Genomic DNA, 22259 nt, shown 5'->3' on the forward strand with positions numbered 1-22259 from the left:
GTCGTTTTCGGGTTAATGATTAAAACACTTTAGTTAGTACTATATTGATTAAGAAATATTATTTTGCATATTTAACTATTTATTAGGAATTGTTGTAATCAATAAAACTCTATTAATAATACTCCCAGCCCGCCCCGACCTGCCCTTAGGGCTCATTCTGCTCACAGTCGGGCCTGGCCTGAGCTCAACCCGACCTCCACCAACCGTGGGCCTCTCCCGGGTCAAACATACTCCCAGCCCGCCCCTCTCCCTGGCCCGGTTCAAAGCCTAGCCAAGAGAGCCCGGCCCGGAGACAGCTCTAACGAATATTATCCGTGTTGAAAAAGAGTTTGTGATTGACATTGTTATATGATAATAAGAGGTCCACTCACCTTGATAACATAGCAATAGTACATAATACAGAAGCAGAAATCATTAAATAGAATGAAATAAAGGCAGTTGAACGGCCAACCAGAAACTCCTCCCAAATTGAAAAAGGCAGGCAAAGTTGCGAAGTTGGGTAGAAGTATTAACCATCCCATACCTACCACCTAATCAATCTACATTTTCAGTTATAAATGTAACATGTTCACCCTTTTCTACACAACAATGCGTTACGAAATCAACCACCCTTAAATATATGCATGTTCATTCCTATACGTACTGCTACTACTGAAGTCTACACCTAACCAAACCTTCCATACCCATCATGGCTCCTCCTAACACCTCTCCGGCAGGAGAACAATCCCTTCTATCAACCGAAATCGTAAACCGAGGTATTGAGTTAACGGGACCCGATGCAGGGTCCCCTACATTTTCAGTAAGGGTGCGAAGACGCCTTCCCTTACCGGATTTCTTACAGTCTGTTAACTTGAAATATGTCAAGTTAGGGTACCATTATCTTATAAACCATGCTATATATTTGGCTACTATACCGGTGTTGGTCATGGTGTTTAGTGCTGAAGTTGGGAGTCTTAGTAGAGAAGAATTGTGGAAGAAGCTTTGGGATTATGATCTTGCTACTGTTCTTGCTTCTTTTGGTGTCTTTGTCTTTACGCTTTCCGTTTATTTCTTGTCCCGGCCTCGTCCCATTTATCTACTCGATTTCGCTTGCTTCAAGCCTAGTGATGAACTCAAGGTACGTACGCTGTTTTTTCCCCACTCAATTTTTGCTACTCTTACGTATTCGCATGGTAGTAAGTTTGCGTACAGTACATCTGATCTGAATAAAGTTGCTTGTGTTTATTGAATGCGTAATTTTGATTATTTTCGTCCTGAAACATTAGAAGTATATATAAAGGTAGTGTATTATATGTCCCAATGAATTAAATATACAAGTAGTTTACCAATAGAGCTTGTAAATTTGAAACCGAGAAATTGAGTTATTTTTTCCCTTGGACGACATACATGTGCAATCACATCAAAAACATTAAACATTTATTGGATGTATATAACCTTACCCGAAATTAAAACTATAACTGCATGTTATTCTTTTTTTAAAACTAATAAATGAGTGTAATACATCAGAAGTGCAAAGAATTTTGTAAGTACTCCGTATATAAGTTAGTCCGTATTTATAATATGACAAAGGCATATACTAGTTTGTTTGGTCCTTGAAATGGATAAATCAGGAATAGTTGCGTATTGATCAAAATATTTATGACATAAGCACTAGCTTTATTTATGAAAAAAGGGTTTGTGCATAGTTTTACAATCAAAATATTTGTGTATTTTTCGGTTACTGTCAGAAAACATATGAATTGTATAATCTACCGGTATTAAAATTATAGAAAAATACAAATTAAAGTAGATTGGACTGAAGAGTTAGGTGAACAATAATTCACGGGCTATGACATGTAGATTTAATTCGTTCATACATCACTAAGACATTAGTAGACGTGTTATGAATGTTTTTTTATCAGTAATTATTGGACGTAATAATATATTTAAAAGACGCTTCAACTACAAATTACTAGGACGAACAAGTTAACTGGTTAGAGTGATGATGAAACCACAGATACTAGATACTCCGTATTACTGTACATTAATATCCTTAGTATTCGTAATGGTTAATTAATCAAAATAAAAAAAATGGTTGCAGGTTAGCAAGGCAGAGTTCATAGAGATGGCACGTAGATCAGGAAAATTCAGTGAGGAAAGCCTGCAATTCCAGAGCAAGATAGTTGAAGCATCAGGCCTCGGTGACGAAACCTACGTACCCAAATCCATCATGTCACGTGACAACATCGCCACCATGAAGGAAGGTCGAGAGGAGGCATCCCTAATGATATTCGGAGCCCTTGATGAACTGTTTGAGAAAACCCGGATCAGACCCAAAGATGTAGGTGTCCTGGTGGTCAACTGCAGTATCTTCAACCCGACCCCTTCACTCTCGGCCATGATCATTAATCATTACAAGATGAGGGGTAACATCTTGAGTTTCAACCTTGGTGGTATGGGCTGTAGTGCCGGGATTATTGCTTTAGACTTGGCTCGCGACATGCTTCAGGCTAACCCCAACAACTTTGCTGTCGTTGTCAGTACTGAGACTGTTGGGTATAACTGGTACCCTGGCTCTGACCGTTCTATGCTTATTCCTAACTGCTTCTTTCGGATGGGCTGCTCCGCTGTGCTCCTCTCTAACCGTCGTCGTGATTTCCCTCGTGCCAAGTACCGCCTCGAGCATATTGTTCGCACTCACAAGGGTGCTGATGACCGCAGTTTCAGGTAAAACTGTTGCGGCAGAAGGAGTAGAAGCTTAATTAATTGATTTCAATTGTATTTGATTTTGACATGAATAATCTAATAGGAGAAATGTTTGTATGAATCAGGAGCGTGTACCAGGAAGAAGATGAGCAGCGGTTTAAGGGATTAAAGGTGAGCCGAGAGCTAATGGAAATCGGTGGGGATGCGTTAAAGACCAACATAACAACACTAGGACCACTGGTGCTACCTTTATCAGAGCAGCTCCTGTTTTTCATGACTCTAATTAAGAGGCAGTTGTTGGGCGGGTCTTCAGGGAAAGGGAAACCCATTACCAATACAACAGGCGGCTCTACTTCAGGTTCGGAGACCAAGCCCTACATACCAGATTACAAACTGGCATTCGAGCATTTCTGTGTGCACGCAGCCAGCAAGACAGTTCTGGATGAGCTGCAGAGGAACTTGGAGTTGAGTGATAAAAACATGGAGGCGTCACGCATGACATTGCATCGCTTTGGAAATACCTCAAGCAGCAGCATTTGGTACGAGTTGGCATATTTGGAAGCCAAGGGGAAGGTTCGTTCAGGGGACCGTGTCTGGCAGCTGGCCTTTGGCTCTGGGTTCAAATGCAACTCCGCTGTTTGGCGATCCTTAAGGCGCATCAAGAAACCTACTACTTGCAACCCTTGGTTGTAGAATGATGCATGCTATTAATAATATGCTGTAATGATGCATGCTAGCTATTATTATTATTACTGTTATTTTTATCTGGATTTTGCTTTGAACCACGATGACTTGTGGTAACTCCAACTTCAATTTGGTTGTAGAATGCTTAATTTATGTGTTATGTACTCATTAGGAAATATGATTGCGTATTCACAAACGTACTGACAGTTGTTTATGAAAACACGGCCCCATGAACGACAATGTTGGAGAACATACTCTATTAGGGAAGATACTATTGTCGAGGATGAAAGCACCATCAACACCTCTAGCTCGGTATGATCATCGATAAACTCAAACATATATGGATAAATGGATAATCATAAAGACTCTTCCAGCATATAAAATCGTCCCTATTAGTATAACAGAAAACTAAGCTCCAAGACTCGTCGAGCATCCACACATCTACAACTAGCCCTTTGTCATTGGGCTCACTTTCTCTAACTTTATTCTTGTCATGCTTCCATGTCTATAGAATGCATAAACGCTCTCGTATTTTGCAGAGGCTTATGTTTTGGTACAATGCTGCATCATTGGAAGGACCTGGATTTGGAACTAGAGGTATAAAAGAGAAGGTTTTCTTCGCCAAATCAATGGTCAAAATGGTTTGGGCAGGGCCGTCTCTAATATTTTGGGAGCCTTTGGCGAATTGAAAAACTAGGCCCCAAAAATAAATACACCTATGGTAATATATAAATATAAATTAATAATTGTTACAAATATTAAAACAAAAAAAGGTAGTAAAGTCCAATAAGTATATGTGATAAATTAAATTTCCCTTCCTTGATAACATGGAAATTTTCATTGCTCTGTTGGTTAACTGTAAACTTTTACATCTTTTTCATTAAGTTGGGGCGGGTTCTATTCGGTTTGGTTAGCTAAAAACGCCAGTAATGACATTTTCACCACCGTCTTGGCTGGCCGGTTCAATTTGCAATAACTTGTGGGTGGATATGACAATGGCGCGATGAGGAAAATCTGATTAACCCCGGAGCTTTTCATTTTTTAACCGGTTCGAAACATCAAAAAATGCTTTCGACAAGTTCGACTTCCTCTTACTTCTCCCGGCTTTTTTGAGGTTCACCCCTTATTTGCAATAAAAAAAAGTTGGGGTGGGTTCGATTCTCGCTAACAATAAGTTCATTTGATTTTTAAATGAAAAATTAAACGCGAAAATGATCCCGAGAAGAAACGAACACAAAATGTTCAGAGTGAAGGACACACTACTACCCCTAGCTAAGACAATGATTATTTGATGTTAAATAGGGCCGCATAATAATCATATACTCCCTCCTATTCATAATAACTCTTTTCTTTTCCTTTTTCATCTATTCATATAACTCTCCCCTTTTCTTATTTAGTAAAGTTTTATACTTATTTTAATCACCTCACTCCACAACAATACCCTACAATACTCATACTTTATCTTATTTTAATCACCTTGCTTCACAACAATCCTTATTTTAATCATCTTACCCCAAAATAATACCTTCCCTCATAGCCAACTCAAGGTGTCACCCACCTGAGTAGCCGGAAATTTACAATGAAATGTGGATTGGACGAGGTGATGCTTTGTTAGTTCATCAATTGACAACCAATCCAGGTTAAGAGTTTTCAAATCGACGTTTAAAACTTTCTGTGCTTCAACCAATCCACATTAAGAGTTTTCAAATAAATGTTTAAAACTTTCCATGCTTGGGTTTTTTAAGTTGAAGATATGTACAAAAAAAGTTGGTCTGGAATCACATAAATTTTTGGCAGCACTATGAGGTTAGATAAGGAATGGTAGCCAAAGCCATTGTGCAATCTTACATAAGCAGCACACTCAAGTCCTTGGAAATAGAGATGATGTCGGGTGGCAGGGTTCCAGACAAAAACTTCTCAGTATATCCAGGGTCCGTCTGCTGCATGATGCAGATCAAGCCGTTACAAGAGCCAATCATAACGCCATTTATCCGTTTATGGCTGGTGTAGTCCAGTTCAGAGAGCAAAAAGCCTGATTCAAGTTTAAAACTGAGGAGTTCATATATGAAAAGACTTGCACCGACTGTGTAAGTCACAGTTTAGATGAGTACATTTGGAGTGGTACAAAGAAGCCGGTGTTCTAGGCGGTGTATGTTTAGCAAAATCAATAGATGAAATTAGTATGTTCCATTGTTTGCAAAGTGAGTTGAATCGAAGGAGTGACTTGAATGGGAGCCGGTTGAAGATTTCACCATACATCACATCCCCTGGTATCATCTCCCCGTTGCTCTTCTTCCGCCTCATGATTAGGTTTTCTAGGGTACAATAGTTGAAATAAGTTTGATTTAAATAGTTGGATGACGTTATTCTCTTAGGAATAGGTGTGTTAGAAATTAATTCCACTTAGAAGAATTTTTTGAGCTTAATTACAACTAGTGTAGTTCCCGTACTATAGTACGGTATTTATTAGATTGGAATAATATTATTTGTATAACTTGACTGTACTTTTAATTAATGTTATAATGTATTAAGTATAATATTATTAAGAGATAGAAAAAAAAAGTTTACTTACCATCAAAGAACACATTAAATTACGTTGTTTTGTCTTAAACTGTTAATAATATCCTATAATGTTAAATAATTACATGCATCTAATTTAGTACATTAATAATACATTAAGTAAGATATCAGATCTCTAAATAAAACGCGTATTAATCTTATAAAGTAAACCGGTAAAAAACAATATACTACGGATGTTAAAAGGCGTTTACAAATTATTAAATTACATTTTCACTTCTTTTTTCCAATTAATATAGCTAATTAGTGGTGGTGCCGTCGTGAGAAGATTTGAGCGGTAGAATACAATAGCGGGTCCATGCAGCTTGAGCGTAATATTAGAAAGAAATATACCGTATAATTTGCAACTTGAGCGCAATATTCATGTTGAGCGGGATTTTCCTAAGTGTATTAATCTTTTAGTATATAAGGGATAAAGGTGGATTGATATGTTATAAAGATTGCATAATATATTAGGAGTAAATGATATGAGATTATTTTTTCGGATTTTATCTCTGATGAATTGATATAAGATATTGTATATTGGGGGTAATTTATTGTGATTCGAGATATTGTGATTTTAGATTTTAGAAATAATATTGTTAGCATTGTATAGTTTGAGGGTAAATTATAGTTTATTTCTCTATAGGATTGTATAATTAGGAAAGTTAAAGCATAATTTTTTTCCATGTATAAAATTCCAAGAATTATCACGTTAGAATTTTAGTAATGATGTCAAATCAATGCAATTAATTAGTTTAAGTCGAGGGCCCAACTTAGAACGTGCTTTGTACTGTTTACAATCCACAAGCCAGGCCCATCAAAGTGGGAAAACACTTTGGCGGGAAAATACTAAGAGAATTTTATTCTCTTAGTAGTAGGGAGGATTTTGGCGACAAATTAATTTTAAGACAAATACGATTCATAGTAAAGGATATTGCTGTGAGCAGTGGCGGACGCAGGAATTTATCGAAAGGGGGCACAAACATTTTTCCGATACATTATTTTTTTTTATTTTAAACCGCATTTTTTTATTACGGATTTTTTTTCCTCCCAAAAAATAGAAAAATAACTAATTTTAATAATTTTTTAGTTTAAAAATCAATATCTATCTATATTATTAAAGGAAGCTTTTTTGAGCAATTCTAGAGTCTCCAACATTAGCAAAACACTTAAATTAATAAATAATGCTAAATAACTTTAAGATAAACTTTTAAGATATTATGTATTTGAGTCTACCTATATATCTTGCGTACATATATATCCGTAGTTGTATTTGAGTTTGAAAAGGATTGTTGGTGCCAACTATAAAAAGAAGAATATAGGGGTGTTCAATTCCTATGCTTCGTTTCTTATTTTGTTCTGCTCTATGTTAGCTAGATACTCTTTATTCATGATATTGTATGATGTACAGTATATTAGTGTTAATTATTGTTATGCTAATAATGTGTTTGCATATTATATTTAATGCTATATTCTATCGTTTATTTTCTTCGCCAATACTAATAGTGTAATTTGGTTTAAAATTTCAGGTACAATATTAAGTTGAGTGTGTAACATGGTTGTTAATTTATGGAGAAAATCTTCAAATAATACTATTGGAAAAGGTAAGTGTTTTTGTTTATTGCAATGTTGATTTGTTTGCATGTTTGAAGTTCTTTTTCTTCTTATTTATTTGGTTCTCTAATTTTGTACACTTAATTTTAATTTGTAGGTACTTTATGCACAGATCAGAGGACAAACAACTCGTGATTCTATTTGAACATACATACATACATACATACATACATACATACATACCATACCATAAACAATAATAAGCTTGATGAATTTTAGTTGATCAACAGTGAAATATGTTCATTACATGATGGGAATATGAGATAGAACATAGAGACACACTAATAGAATATTATAAAGAGTTTGACTCAAACTCTTTTATGATTATGAGATATTCATGTAAGTTGTTGCCTGTTGGATACATGTACGAAAGGAAATAGCATTGATGCAGTGAATAATTCTATCCTTAATCAGGAGCGGAACCAGCCTGTGGCTGTGGCTACTTGGGCTGTAGCCCGCGTTGAAATAACAGATGAAATTTAGTGCATTGTACATACGTAACTTCAAAGTGGCATAGCTGGTTGTTGAATGGTTTACCATGCGGGGTGATAGGGGTTCGACTCCCCCTGCCTTCAAGATTTCTACTCTTTTTTTGGTTAAATAATACCAGCATTTAATGGAGTTTCCAAAACACAATGAAAGTCTTCCCTATTTTTTAATATTCATTTTTTCACAAAGTCCAATTTTATTCATTTCTCATACAAAACTTCAATTTATACGACAATATCTTATGAATACTTTATCGTAACATATATTTAAATCAAATAATTAATTATTGAGTATGTTATATTGTTATAATTATAAAATATTATATGCTAGATTTTTATCGTATTAGGCATGTAAGATTAATTAAAATAGTTACTATCTCTCTCGATAGAAATTATGTTAGCGAATTCCTAAAATTTTATATCCGAGATTCTAACCAAAATATTAAGGCGGTTTTTGCGTAAAAAGTATAATTGTTTTTAGCCTAAAATTGGAGAAACACGCAAAAAATGGAGTATCGCTTTTCGGGTGTCCTAGAACGTGGAAACGCATACATCTCTATTAACGGCTTGAATTTTTCTTTAATCAACACATTTCAATTGTCTATAAATCTAGCCCTAGATAGATTTCCATCTTGGTTCCGCCCCTGTCCTTAATCCTTCTACTTTGGTTACCTACTTCTGATTTTGTTTTCCTTATTATTACAGTAATTCATGCATGTAAGTTTTTTTATTAATTATTACTCCGTATTATAGTATTAAATTAGATGGGACTCAAAGGATTGTGGCCACCGTTTTTAGCTAGAAGCCTAGAATACTCCCTTAGTATCATGTTATTTTGTATGGCCTGTTAATTCAAATAGAAGTATGCACATAGTTTTTCCAAGTCTGAAATTAATATAAGAGTTTGAGGTTAATTGTAAATTGTATATCAGAATGAATAATTACAAGAGTATTTATAGTAATTACATAAAACCTAATGTAGTCAACAAACCTAATTTAGCTAAGAGGCAATCCCTTGATTAAGGGAGATAAACAAGGTAACAGAGTAGCAAGGAGATATAGATAATTATAAGATACAACTACTATGCTACAATTGTGGAGGATCAGTTGCTTGAGACGATTTGCATGAGATAATATCTCTGACATTCCCCCTCAAGATGGACGGTCTTTGTCGGAGTCCAATCTTGGATGATAATTCGTGAAAACGCGGCTTGTGCAAAGGCTTGGTAAGGGCGTCTGCTAGTTGATCGCTCCCATTAATGTGCTGCACTCGAATTGAACCCAGACGAAGTTGTTCTTTGACAAAGTGAAACGCAAGAGCAAGGTGTTTCATCCGGGAATGAAACACGGGATTGGCCGAGTAGTGAGTGGCGCTCAAATTGTCGCAATAAATAGCTGGAGCTTTAGTTATGGAGGTACCAAGTTCTTGTATGAGCATTGTGAGCCAGAGAACTTCAGAACTAGTGTCGGCGATGGCCCGAAACTCAGCTTCAGTGGAAGAGCGAGAAAGAGCTTTTTGTTTGCGAGATGACCAAGAAATAGGATTATTGCCCAAATAGACGATGTACCCGGTTGTAGAGACATAGTCAGTGATGTCACCGCCAAGATCAGCATCACAAAACGCGTGTAAACAGAGTGGCGAGGTATTGGTGAGTTGAATTCCGAGATGAAGAGTCCCATTGAGGTACCGTAGGAGGCGTTTCAGGGCTGCCCAGTGTGTCGAGGTGGGATGGGTCAGAAACTGTGCTAGTTTATTGACGGAGTACGCGATATCAGGCCGGGTAAGAGATAAATATTGAAGACTCCCGACAATAGCACGATAATCACTCTCATTTTCAATGGGATGGTCTGGTTGTTTAATAAGTGGAGGGTGAGGCAACATAGGGGTCGAAGCTAGCTTGCTCTCGTGCATAGCATACTTGTGGAGAAGATCAGCTAAGTACTTTGATTGATTGAGGTGGAGACCAGAAGTTGTGGGTGTGACTTCAATACCAAGAAAATAAGAGAGGGGTCCGAGGTCCTTTAGGGAAAAACGGCTTGAAATTTGAGTGATAAACTCACTGATATGGTTGGAATTCGGTCCGGTAACAATTATGTCATCGACATACACTAAGACATATAGTTGTTTTGATGCCGAGGTACATAGAAAAAGAGACGGGTCGGATACGGAATTGCGGAAACCAGTGGTAAGAAGGTAACTTTTGAGCTCAGTGTACCAAGCTCGTGGGGCTTGCTTGAGTCCATATATTGCTTTGGTTAGACGACAAACATGATCGGGTTTTTCCGGGTCAATAAAGCCAGGAGGTTGGCTCATGTAAACGGTGTCGGTAAGTTGGCCTTGAAGAAAGGCGTTGTTAACGTCAATTTGACGTAAATGCCATTTGTTTGTGACGGCTATGGTAAGAATGAGACGAATAGTGGTTGGTTTAATGACAGGACTAAATGTTTCAGAGTAATCGATTCCGGGTCGTTGATGAAAGCCCTTTGCAACAAGACGAGCTTTGTGTTGCTTGAGACTTCCATCGGGATTGTATTTTATTCGGTAAACCCATTTGCATCCAATCACGTTTTGAGCTAGGTTTCGAGGAACGAGGGTCCAAGTTTCATTTCGAAGTAAGGCGTTGTGTTCTTCGATCATCGCTGTTCGCCAACGAGGATCGATTAAGGCTTGTTTAGTTGTGGTAGGAGTGACATGGCTTGCGGGTAGGATGGCTGTTTTAGCATATTTGGGGTTTGGTTTTACAATATTGTTACACGGGCGAGTTATGACACGGTCGGGAGGTGGAGGTGGTGGCGGTGGACAGGTTGGTTGAGAGGTGGGAGTGGTAGCAGGTGTAGTAGGCGATTGAGAGGTGGGAGTGGTAGCAGGTGTAGTAGAGGGAGAGGACGAAGGAGTGCTGGGTGCATTAGAGCCTTCACTGGTCGAGGTAGGCTGAGAGTCGGGTGGAGGGTTCGGTTGTGGGTCGGTGGGTGCAATGGGAGGAGGAAGTAATGGTATGGTTAGGCTGCACCATTTATCAGGCGTGGGAAGAGACGAGGAGGCAGACTTGGTTAACTCTAAGTATGGAAATTCGGTTTCGATAAATCGGACATGGCGAGAGGTATAGGTTTTGTTTGTAGATGGGTCGAAGCAGAGGAATGCACTTTGGGTCAAAGAGTACCCAACGAAGACACAAGGAGCAGACTTGGGATCGAGTTTGTGATTTGTGTAAGGTCGGAGCCACGGAAAACAAAGACAACCAAAGGGCTTAAGTTTGTGGTAATTGGGTTTAAGCTGGAATAATTTTTCATAAGGAGAAAGGTTGTTTAAGGTTGAGGTCGGAAGACGATTAATAAGATAGGTTGCCGTGGCGAATGCGTAGGGCCAAAAGGTCATGGGCATACGGGCTTGGGTGAGAAGGGCGAGACCCGTTTCCACAATGTGCCTATGTCGTCGTTCGGCAAAACCATTGTGTTCCGGAGTGTGCGGTGGAGAGGTGAGATGAGTTATGCCACTGTCGAGAAGTGATGGGTTTAGCTTTTTATATTCGCCTCCATTGTCGGAGTAAAAGCATTTTATTTGTTTTTGAAAGAAGTTTTCGATTATTGCTTTAAATCGAGTAAAAGTTGTATGAGTATCGGATTTATTTTTGAGTGGATATAGCCAAATATAATGAGTGAAATGATCCACAAAAATAACATAATATTTAAATGAATCATAAGAGAGGATTGGGGAGGTCCAAACATCCGAGTAAATGAGGTCGAGAGAGGCAGTAGAACGTAAGGTTGAAACGGAAAATGGGAGTTTGTGACTTTTATTAATAAGGCATGGAGTACAGTGCGAGAAATCAGAAATTCCAAAATTAAAACAACTATTGAGAAGCTTAAGAGTAGCAGTGGAGGGATGGCCTAGACGGTTGTGCCACAAACTGGAGGTGTGTTTGGCCGTGTGAGCTTGCGGAGAAGAGGAAGGTCGCCATTCATAGGTGCCTTCATGGAATTGACCGCGAAGAAGTAGTCGGCCCGTCGAGGTTTCCTTAAAACAAACAGAATCATGTGAGAAAAAGGCAGTGGCAGAGTTGTCTTTGCAAAATTGAGATACGGAAAGAAGATTACGAGAAATATATTTGGAACAACTAAAACATTATCAAAAATAAGAGAGTTATAGGAGAATAAACCAGTGTTAGTGATTGGAAGTGAAGACCCGTCGCCAATCACCAGGTCATCAGGTACTTCATAAGCCGAATGGAGGGAAAGGGTGTTGAGATCGTTGACAACATGGTGAGAAGCGCCGCTATCGATTAGATAAGAAGAGTAAGGGGTGGAGGTAAAGGTGGCTGTGTTGGCTTGGGGTCGATAGGTGCGGGTTGGAGGAGGAAAAGTGACATCAGGGTAGTCACGTTTGAAGGCAGGGCAGTCACTAATGACATGCCCGACTTCTCGACAGTACTGGCACTTTCCCTTGAATGGTTTGGGAGGATTGGAGGTGGAGGAGGAGTTGCGTGGATAGGAGGTGTTGGGTGTGGTATAGGTGCGGGTGGGATTGGGAGTTGGATAGGAGCGAGAAGTGTGGGATTGGTGGTAGTGGCGAGTGGCTGCATTGGCCGTGGGTGTGAAAGGAGTGGTGGGTGATTGATTTTTGACAGTGATTTCGTGTTGGATTAGTTTCTCATGGAAGGCTTCAAACGATATCGGAGTATCGCGAGCGCGCACCGCATCAATGACGGGTTTATAAAGTGCTTGGTCAAGTCCATGAATGATTTGCGAGGTGATGTCCTCGGCATCCACAGGCTTGCCAAGTTGAGCCAATTGATCGGTGCACGACTTAATGGACAAAAGATAATCGGAGATTGACTTATCACCGAGGGTAATGTTTTTGAGCCTATCCTTAATTTGGAGGATATGGCCGCGGGAAGGATTGGCATAGGTGGTGGCGAGAAGTTGCCAAGCATCATGGGATGTGGTGGCATTGAGAATGATCGGTCCTACGGTTTCATGAAGGGTGGCAACAAGGGCTCCTAAGATGAGTTGGTCCTGGCGAAACCAGGTATTATAGGCTGGGTTGGTTACGGGTTGTGGGCTAGGGTTGGCATCAGTGGCAGCCGGTGTGGTGGTTTGTGGTGGAGGGGTGAGGGTACCATCAAGGTAGGCAAATAAACCATACCCTTGAAGGAGACGGGTTATCTGGAAACGCCATGTTCGATAGGTAGTAGGGGTGAGGAGGGTGCATGACGGAAAGTGAAGGGAGACGAGAGGTTTGGACGGTTCATCGGTGTTAGGAATAAGGTTGTTGTGGTTGGATGCCATGGGTAGGTTGAAAATGACGGAAGCAAGAAGAAAGACGGGTATGAGGATCGATGTGACCTTGATACCATATAAGAGTTTGAGGTTAATTGTAAATTGTATATCAGAATGAATAATTACAAGAGTATTTATAGTAATTACATAAAACCTAATGTAGTCAACAAACCTAATTTAGCTAAGAGGCAATCCCTTGATTAAGGGAGATAAACAAGGTAACAGAGTAGCAAGGAGATATAGATAATTATAAGATACAACTACTATGCTACAATTGTGGAGGATCAGTTGCTTGAGACGATTTGCATGAGATAATATCTCTGACAATTAATACAAAAGAAAAAAAAATCATATTTTGGTTTGCTATATAACACACGAAATCGGCTTATAAAATATAGATTTAACAATTTTTTTTCAATGGATCTAGATTGCCACTGCTCTATGACATTTTTTTATGTCTATAGTACATAAACGGTTTCGATATGGGTTAAATTTGTTCAATTGAAATTGGATTTACCTCAGTTTTGGTTTCCGCTCGATTACGACCGGCTTCATTTTTAGCATCTTTTATCATTTTTTTAAATTTCGAGTCAGGTACTATCTGGATCGGGTTAATATCAGTTAAGTTAATTAAATACAAAAGTATATTTTTCTAAGTATATCAAGAAAAACCATCCTAGATAGTTAAAAAGAAAAAAAAAATCAAATTAATAACTACCTATATTATATGAGATGTCTGGTTAACCTAATTAAAAGACTGCTGACTAATAGAAGAATTAGTGATAGTAGAATAGAGCCAATCCATTATACTTTATTCCAAAACAATCAACTACATTTATTCTCCCTCCGTCCCACTCATTATTAATTATCAATTGAATTCGACACAAAAACGTAAAAAGTGTGACAGAAAGAATTTTAATACACCCTCCAACCGAGACCAAAAGTAACTCTTACTATAAATGGATGGCACAAACCAAAGCTAACATTCCTTTTTGGCCACAACATTACCAAGTTATCTTTATACACATTTGATATTTACACAAAAATATCATTACATAGCTTACCTACCAACCCAGCCACAATTACATGGTTCAGCTATTTTTTCCCTTTTGACTCCTCCTTTTTTCACCTTTTCTTAAATTCTATATTTTCGCCCATCTTACCTTTGGTCTACGTCGGAGGGCGTAATTATATTGGACTACAAATCTCTCATTTGCTCCGAGCACTTCCAAGGTAAAAATTACTTTAATAACATATAATGAGAGTTGAACTTGCTAGGTGATGCGTGTCAATTATATGATGTTTTACACCCCATTTTACACGCATTTCAGAGCTCAATTGTGTAGTTTTATGCTACTATTTGCCCCATTTCGTCTACTTTCGTATTTTTATGTAATATTGCAGATTTATACGGAAATGAGTAGATAATGAGCTAAATCCGTCCCCGAGTATCTTGCACTGCATTTGACATGAAGTATTTGCTTAAGGAACGAGCTTGGTGCGCATTTCGAGGCCCGAAAGACAAATCCACGAGAAGTTAGAAGCGGACTACCAGCTAAACCAGTCGATCGACCGGCCTTCTTGGTCGATCGACCGACCTTCTTGGTCGATCGACCAACCCACGACAAACAGAAGCTACTGTTCAGTATGCCCAGTCGATCGATCGCGGCCGAGTGGTCGATCGACCACACCGCTATTCTGACGTGAATTAAAAGATCGGGGAATTTGAAGCCCATAGTACATTAGGTTTTGGAATAAGAATTACGTGGTATTCTATATAACATAAGTTAGGTATACAGAAGAGGCATCGAGTTTTATACATTCAGTTTTTCATTAAATTCTTTATCAGTTTTTAGAATATCAAATTAGGGTTCGGGATATTGTTTCATACAATTTACTCTTGCTTTTGGTTTGATCTTTCTTCTGAAATTCCGTCCGGTACTATTCTGTTCTTTTTCCAGTTTATCACTTTATTATTGCTCATAGTATAGAATTGTTAGTTAGTTTCCCGAAGCCTTAATTATCGTTTTATGCTAGCCTTTTATTCCGTTAATTTAAGCATGAATTCAGTAGTTAATTTCGTTAATTTCATTGTTGTTATCATCCCTAGTATGAGTAGCTAAATTCATTGTGCTAGGATGTAGGGGAATTATAGTGTAGGCGGCATTAGAATTAGGGAACCCTGAATCGCGTGTTGGTCGATCGACCATCCTACCTGGTCGATCGACTGACCCCGTGAGTTTTATTACGTTTTAATTGCTTTAATTGTTATTTTTGACAAATCGAATGCATGCGACTAGTTGAATGCCTAGTATTTGACCAACCCATTAGATCGAAAGATAGGGAAAGTTGTTAGACTACCAATTAAAATGACTAAACTATGCTAAGATCGAAAGATAGGTAAAGTTTAGACCTTGCAGTCACTTTTCAGAACGAAAGTTAGTATTAGTGATATTAGGGACCTGTAGCGAGATCGAAAGATGCTACCTGTGAGAGTGGACCGAGAGGACCTCTTATTTTCTCGTCTCACGTGTTTGATTCGGACCTATCTAGTATGCTGTCGCCGAAACTATAGTGAACCGACCATCCTAGTACCTTTCTTTATATTTGATTTAATACAATTCTTTAGTTTAATTTATATTTCTTTGCCTTTAGCTATAGATCAAATCAATTCAAACCCCCATATCATTGTTACCTTAGACCAGAATTGGACAACTAGAAATTACATCTGCCTCTCTGTGGTTCGACCCGACTGCCGCTAGCTATAGTTGTAGTTGGAATTATAAATTTATTTTTGACACCTCACGACGGGTATCAAATTTTGGCGCCGTTGCCGGGGAGGCAATTGTTCTAATCTTTAGTTATTTTATTTTAGTCTGTTTCTTAGTTAAAGGGACATTTCGTTCCTTAAACTATTCTCATATTCTTTTTGTAGTTTCTTCTTATGCGCAGGTCATAGGGTGGTGAGTTAGTACCTTTCAATCCTGAGATTGAGAAGACCTTGCGCGAGTTGAGACGATCATCTACAGTATTGCCAATAGAGGAAGAGCTGAGTACTCTGTCTAGTTACTACGAGAACGAGCTATACGAGGAGGATCCACAATCATCTCCTATTTCCACTTCTTCAGCTGAGACAGTCACATCTCCAGATTTTCCAGTCATGGCTGAAGAAGCAACTATAGCAAGTCACTCTGAGCCGACAGCTGCAAATCTATACAAGGGGTTCGAATTACCTGAATCTGATAGGAAATTCGAACCGAAGCCTTCCTATATCAACTTGGTTGAGAGGAACCAGTTCGGGGGAGCTGCAAATGAAGATGCAGCCAAGCATATGGAGATATTTATTGATTATTGCTGCTCTATACCCCCGCCGACCGGTGTGACCCAAGACCAGATAAAGGAGACCATGTTTATATTCTCACTCCGCGATGCTGCTAGGGAGTGGTACAGAGATCTGGACCGAGCTGCTAATGGGATCAACGACTGGAATTCTTTGGCCTTGGCATTCTACAAGAAGTACTTTTCTGCCTCGAAGACGAATGCTACTAGAGCTCAAATCACGAGCTTTAAATAGGGGCCAGATGAGAACTTTCATGAGGCATGGGTCCGTTTCAAGAAACTGGTGCGAACCATTCCACATCATGGGTTTGAGAAGTGGAACCTATGCAATCTGTTCTACAATGGGCTCTATGACAATCAGAGGGCTATCCTGGATGCGACAGCTAATGGCAGATTCCAGGAGAATACAGGGGAGACTAAGGGATGGAAGATCATTGATGACTTGGCCACCCACAAAGCTGAGTATGGGAATTCTAGGGGAAATCAAAGGAGAGCTGCTGAATCTCCTTCAGTAGCTGCATTAGAAGCTCTCACAGCGAGATTTGATAAGTACGAGTTGGGAGGAGCTTCCAAAGGAGGGATTTACCATGTAAATGCTGTTTCAGACGGTCCTTTCGTCTGTAAAAGATGTGGAGCTGAGGGACATGTTTCAGATAATTGTCCTAGTCCCTTTGAGTCTTATGCTGCCTTTCAACATTATAGGCAGACAAACACTTACTATGAGCCGAATGTCCACCCCAACTTGAGGTGGAGTAGCCAAAATGTCTTAAATCCGACTCAACCTCCACAGCAGCAATAGCAGTAGAACTATGTGCCCCCTCATAAGCAACAACAGTTCCAAAAGCCTCCGTATGTCCCACAGCAGCAACAACAAGCCCAAGGTTCTGATTTCAATGAGTTGAAGAATTTGTTGCTAAAGGAATCCCAGGCTAGAGAGGCCGGGATGAAGATGTTGGAAAGCCAAATTGCCCAATTGGCTAGCAAGAATACTACTCGAGCTCTGGGACATTTACCGACTCAAACTGATCAAAAGGAGACCCTTAATGCCATCACCTTGAGGAGTGGGTCTACCCTTGATGGGCCCATTATGGTTGAGGATGTCACTGAAAAAGATGAGGCGGAAACAAGCAAGAAGAAGGCAGTGGCAAACAAAAACAAGAAAAAGACGATCAGCAGGTATGTCAGTCAATCGACTGACATACCCGGTCGATCGACTGAAGTACGAAAAACAGTAGCTTCTGGTCCTGTTGAAGTCAGTCGATCGACTGACAGTGCTGCTGAAGGTGATTCTTTTCGTCCTTCAATGCCCGACAACCTGAGGGATCACTTGTTTCGGGGTACTACTGCCCCCAAAATATTGAGGACAGACCCGAATGTTGATGGGTCCGTTCCGGTTCCGAAGTACGACCCTTTGTCAATTAATGGTTCACATTTGAGACGGTCTGAAGAAGGGTCGAGCTACAACAAGGAGAAGGTTGTGGACTTCCAGCCTAAGTCCACCGATGCCGGCATGAGAGATTTAGAGGAGCAGGCCAAGTTGCTACTTTCAGCCCCTTATCCAGAGAGATTGGTGCTGACAAAGGAACAGGTATCATTTATCAAGTTTGAAAAGGTTATTCGTAGTTTAAATGTGCAAGTTCCTTTCCTTGAGTTAGTCAATCAAGTGCCTGCTTACACAAAATTCATGAAACAACTCTTGTCTAAAAAGAAGTCACTTGAAACTGTGCACACGGTCGCACTCACTGAGGAGACATGCTCTTATTTGACCCATACTGCACCCCTTAAGCTAGAAGACCCGGGTAGTTTTTCTGTCCCATGTAATATTGGCGCCTTTCCTATTGAGAAAGCCTTATGTGACTTAGGAGCCAGTATTAGTGTGATGCCCTTGAGTCTTGCTAGGAAGCTCAAATTGACCAGGTTTGCAGTGACCAACATGACAGTACAGATGGCTGATCGCTCTGCGGTCCAGCCAATAGGAGTCTTAGAGGAAATCCCCGTGCAAATAGGGAAGTTTTTCTTCCCTTTTGACTTCGTGGTGCTAGATATGCCCGAAGATGCCCACATTCCTATTATTTTAGGTAGACCATTTCTGCACACTGCTGGTGCAGTTATTGATGTTGGTTCGGGAACTTTGACCTTTAAGGTAGGCAAGCATTCCATTGTCTTTGCTCATACGACTAGGAAGAAAGACCCCATGTGGCCTGTCACTTGCAATACGGTTTCTGAAAAGAAATCCTATTTTATACTACCTGATATGCCTGCCTCTATTCCTACTCCTGTTGTGACACCTCCGCCCCAGATTGGGACCAAAGTGGATTCTTCTGTTTTAGATATTACAGGAGCTGGTTTGGGGAAGGAAGAGCCACATGTTGCTCCAGCTGTGAAGGAGCCGATCATTCAAAGAGGCGGTCTAGGATGCCTTAGCTATGGCACGGATGAGGAGCCCGAAGATGAGCCAGTCAAAGCAACGGAGTCTGATCTGGATACCGACGAGTCAGAGGAGGTCATTGAGTGGGAAGATGTCCGACATGTTGATCCGTTGAGCTTGACGGATGATGAATTTGACAAGAGTGCCGCTGAGAAGATGAGCACTGTTGAGGTTACCTCTTGTAGCCAGAAGTCAGTCAAGTGGGTCATTCCATGGTCGTTCTTGATCAACTATTAGTTGATTGAGACTTTTTCACAAACTATACATTTTATTTGCTTTCGTTGAACCTTTTTATTTATTGCTTTTGTGTGCGCGAGACTTCGCATTTTATTTCGGTTGCTTAGGATTTTAAACACTTTAGATGGTCACTTTGGGTTTTGCGCAATTTTGGGCGCGTATTATTGTGCATTTGCAGGTTTTTAGACCTCATTAGCTCAAGCTATTGAGCTAATTTGACGAGATCAGAAAGTCACAGCAGGTCAGCTAGTCGATCGACTGCCTCCTATGGTCGATCGACTGAGTCGCGATTTCCAGGAGCTCCTGTTGCTGTTCACCTTGGTCGATCGACTGGGTGATGTGGTCGATCGACCACCCAGAGCTGTTGTACCTGTTTTCGTTCATTCCTCTGCTGAGTTTGATCGATTTGCGGAGTCAAGGGAGTATTCCCTTCACTTTATTCTCCGTTTAATTTTTGATTTCTTCTATTTTTCATTTTTTGCACATAATTTTACCGTCCCAACATTGCTTTTTCAGTTTTATGCGTGGTATTTTCTGTCTTTTCAGGTACCTATTGGTAGCATCTGCTGCTCATTGAAACCTCCTAGCTTATTTGGTTTGGGAGGTTTCCTTTTTTTTGTCGCGCTTTAAAGTCTTGTGAATTTCTAAGCCTTACTTCATGTCCTTTATAGTTTTTCTCGCAATTCCCGTTTTCCTTTTCTTCATTACATGATTTTGCACAATGGGGACATTGTGCGATTTGGTTTGGGGAAGGGTTTTGCGTTGCATTTCATATGTTTTTGCATTCACGTTTACATTTCAGTTTGCATTGTTGTTTAATTCTTTTATATATATAAAATTCAAAAAAATTGATAAAATTTCAAAATTTCAAAAAAATGCACGTTTATTTTTGCATATAGGTCGAGTCGGAACGGTAGTATTTCAATGATGACAGTGCATTTTCAGCTGTTTATGCCTAAGCCTTGCTAATTGACATGTTATTAGTAGAATCATATATGCATAGTCTATGAGTTTTCGTTACATTCTTGCTGGACTTGAGACTTGACTTTGATTTTTGGCAAACTACATCATATTTTCTTAGGATTTAGAGCCTATAGCTGGTGACATCTATGACCGGTTTATCTAGGATGTGAGTAGTTACTCCTTATGAGACATGTTACATCAATGTGCATAAATATGAATTTGATCTGCTTAATACCTGTATGCATTCGGTTTGTGGTTAGTTGACACATGTGGAAGAGGCTTCCCTTTTCTCATTTTACCCATAAGCTCCACACTGCCAAAAATAGCCTTTTTGTCCCATTACTACATCCTACATTTAGCCTGCCCTTGTCAAGCTAGTAGTTTACGTTCTGGGATTGTTACTTCGTTTTGGTAGCATATGCTCATTCTGAGATGAAAGTTGGAAAGATGGAAAAAGGAAAAGAAAGAAAGAAAAAAAAAAGAAGAAAGAAAAATGAATCGAAAAAAAAAGGAGAAATGAGTGTTGTACTGTAGAGGACGGTCGATCGACTGGCATCATTGGTCGATCGACTGGAGTCCGAGAAAAAGAAAAAGAAAAATCAATTCGCATGATTCAAGTCTTTATTCAAATGACGATTTTTGCTCCCATGTTTCATTTATATCTTATGGGGTGTTGATTGATTATAATTATTTCGTAAATTGTGAGTTTTGTGCTTGCTATAGCACCGTGTTAATTGAAGTTTGAGCAAGAAATGGATATTGTCATATGGTTTTGTTACGGTACTAGCTTGATCACCTGTACCCCCACATTCCTATAAATGTTTTGCCTTTCCTGCCCATTACCTCACATATCCCATATATACCTCGGCATGTGTCATGGTCATTTGTTCGGTTGGAATGCATATATACGGTTGTAGAGATCATTTTCATATTATATTGCAGGCATGTTCTTATAGGTCGTAGTAGATGAGTGTCACTAACAAAATGAATTCTTTCTATCTTTCACATATATTCACCTGTATTTATTGAGTGATTTGAGCGACCCGTGAGAGTCCAATTTGATAAGTCTCTATAGTCAACGGTTCAGCAGTTTTTAACGACTCTATAACTCGTTTGCATGATTCACATCTCTAATTGATTGTTGGTTGTGCATTAAATCGGTTTAGGCTATTCAATTGCATTTCGCTCTGAGCTTGAACTCGTTCCTTTAGATCGAGTCTAGTTCTTGCTTGGGGACAAGCAAGGGTTTGGTTTGGGGAAGTTTGATGCGTGTCAATTATATGATGTTTTACACCCCATTTTACACGCATTTCAGAGCTCAATTGCGTAGTTTTATGCTACTATTTGCCCCATTTCGTCTACTTTCGTATTTTTATGTAATATTGCAGATTTATGCGGAAATGAGTAGATAATGAGCTAAATCCGTCCCCGAGTATCTTGCACTGCATTTGACATGAAGTATTTGCTTAAGGAACGAGCTTGGTGCGCATTTCGAGGCCCGAAAGACAAATCCACGAGAAGTTAGAAGCGGACTACCAGCTAAACCAGTCGATCGACCGGCCTTCTTGGTCGATCGACCGACCTTCTAAGTCGATCGACCAACCCACGACAAACAGAAGCTACTGTTCAGTATGCCCAGTCGATCGACCGGCTTCAGTGGTCGATCGACCACACCGCTATTCTGACGTGAATTAAAAGATCGGGGAATTTGAAGCCCATAGTACATTAGGTTTTGGAATAAGAATTACGTGGTATTCTATATAACATAAGTTAGGTATACAGAAGAGGCATCCAGTTTTATACATTCAGTTTTTCATTAAATTCTTTATCAGTTTTTAGAATATCAAATTAGGGTTCGGGATATTGTTTCATACAATTTACTCTTGCTTTTGGTTTGATCTTTCTTCTGAAATTCCGTCTGGTACTATTATGTTCTTTTTCCAGTTTATCACTTTATTATTGCTCATAGTATAGAATTGTTAGTT

The 22259-nt window shown here is 39.4% G+C and overlaps 1 protein-coding gene across 1 annotated transcript; it reads left to right on the forward strand.

The window, feature by feature from the left end:
* Positions 1-411: 411 nt before the first annotated feature.
* On the forward strand, positions 412-3565 carry LOC141611659 (3-ketoacyl-CoA synthase 10). The gene is made up of 3 exons (XM_074430244.1): positions 412-1117; positions 2081-2706; positions 2811-3565. The coding sequence occupies exons 1-3, from the start codon at positions 689-691 to the stop codon at positions 3376-3378; spliced, it is 1623 nt and encodes a 540-aa protein (XP_074286345.1). The 5' UTR covers positions 412-688; the 3' UTR covers positions 3379-3565.
* The last annotated feature ends 18694 nt before the right edge of the window (positions 3566-22259 follow it).

Source organism: Silene latifolia, chromosome 11 (assembly GCF_048544455.1).
Source record: "Silene latifolia isolate original U9 population chromosome 11, ASM4854445v1, whole genome shotgun sequence".
NCBI classification, from domain to species: domain Eukaryota; kingdom Viridiplantae; phylum Streptophyta; class Magnoliopsida; order Caryophyllales; family Caryophyllaceae; genus Silene; species Silene latifolia.

Bases quoted from the DNA above. Each gene is read 5' to 3' on its own strand.
- LOC141611659 (XM_074430244.1), top strand. From the start codon at position 689: ATGGCTCCTCCTAACACCTCTCCGGCAGGAGAACAATCCCTTCTATCA. The intron at 1,118-2,080 runs GTACGTACGCTG...AAATGGTTGCAG, and splicing joins AGCCTAGTGATGAACTCAAG to GTTAGCAAGGCAGAGTTCAT. The intron at 2,707-2,810 runs GTAAAACTGTTG...TGTATGAATCAG, and splicing joins GCTGATGACCGCAGTTTCAG to GAGCGTGTACCAGGAAGAAG.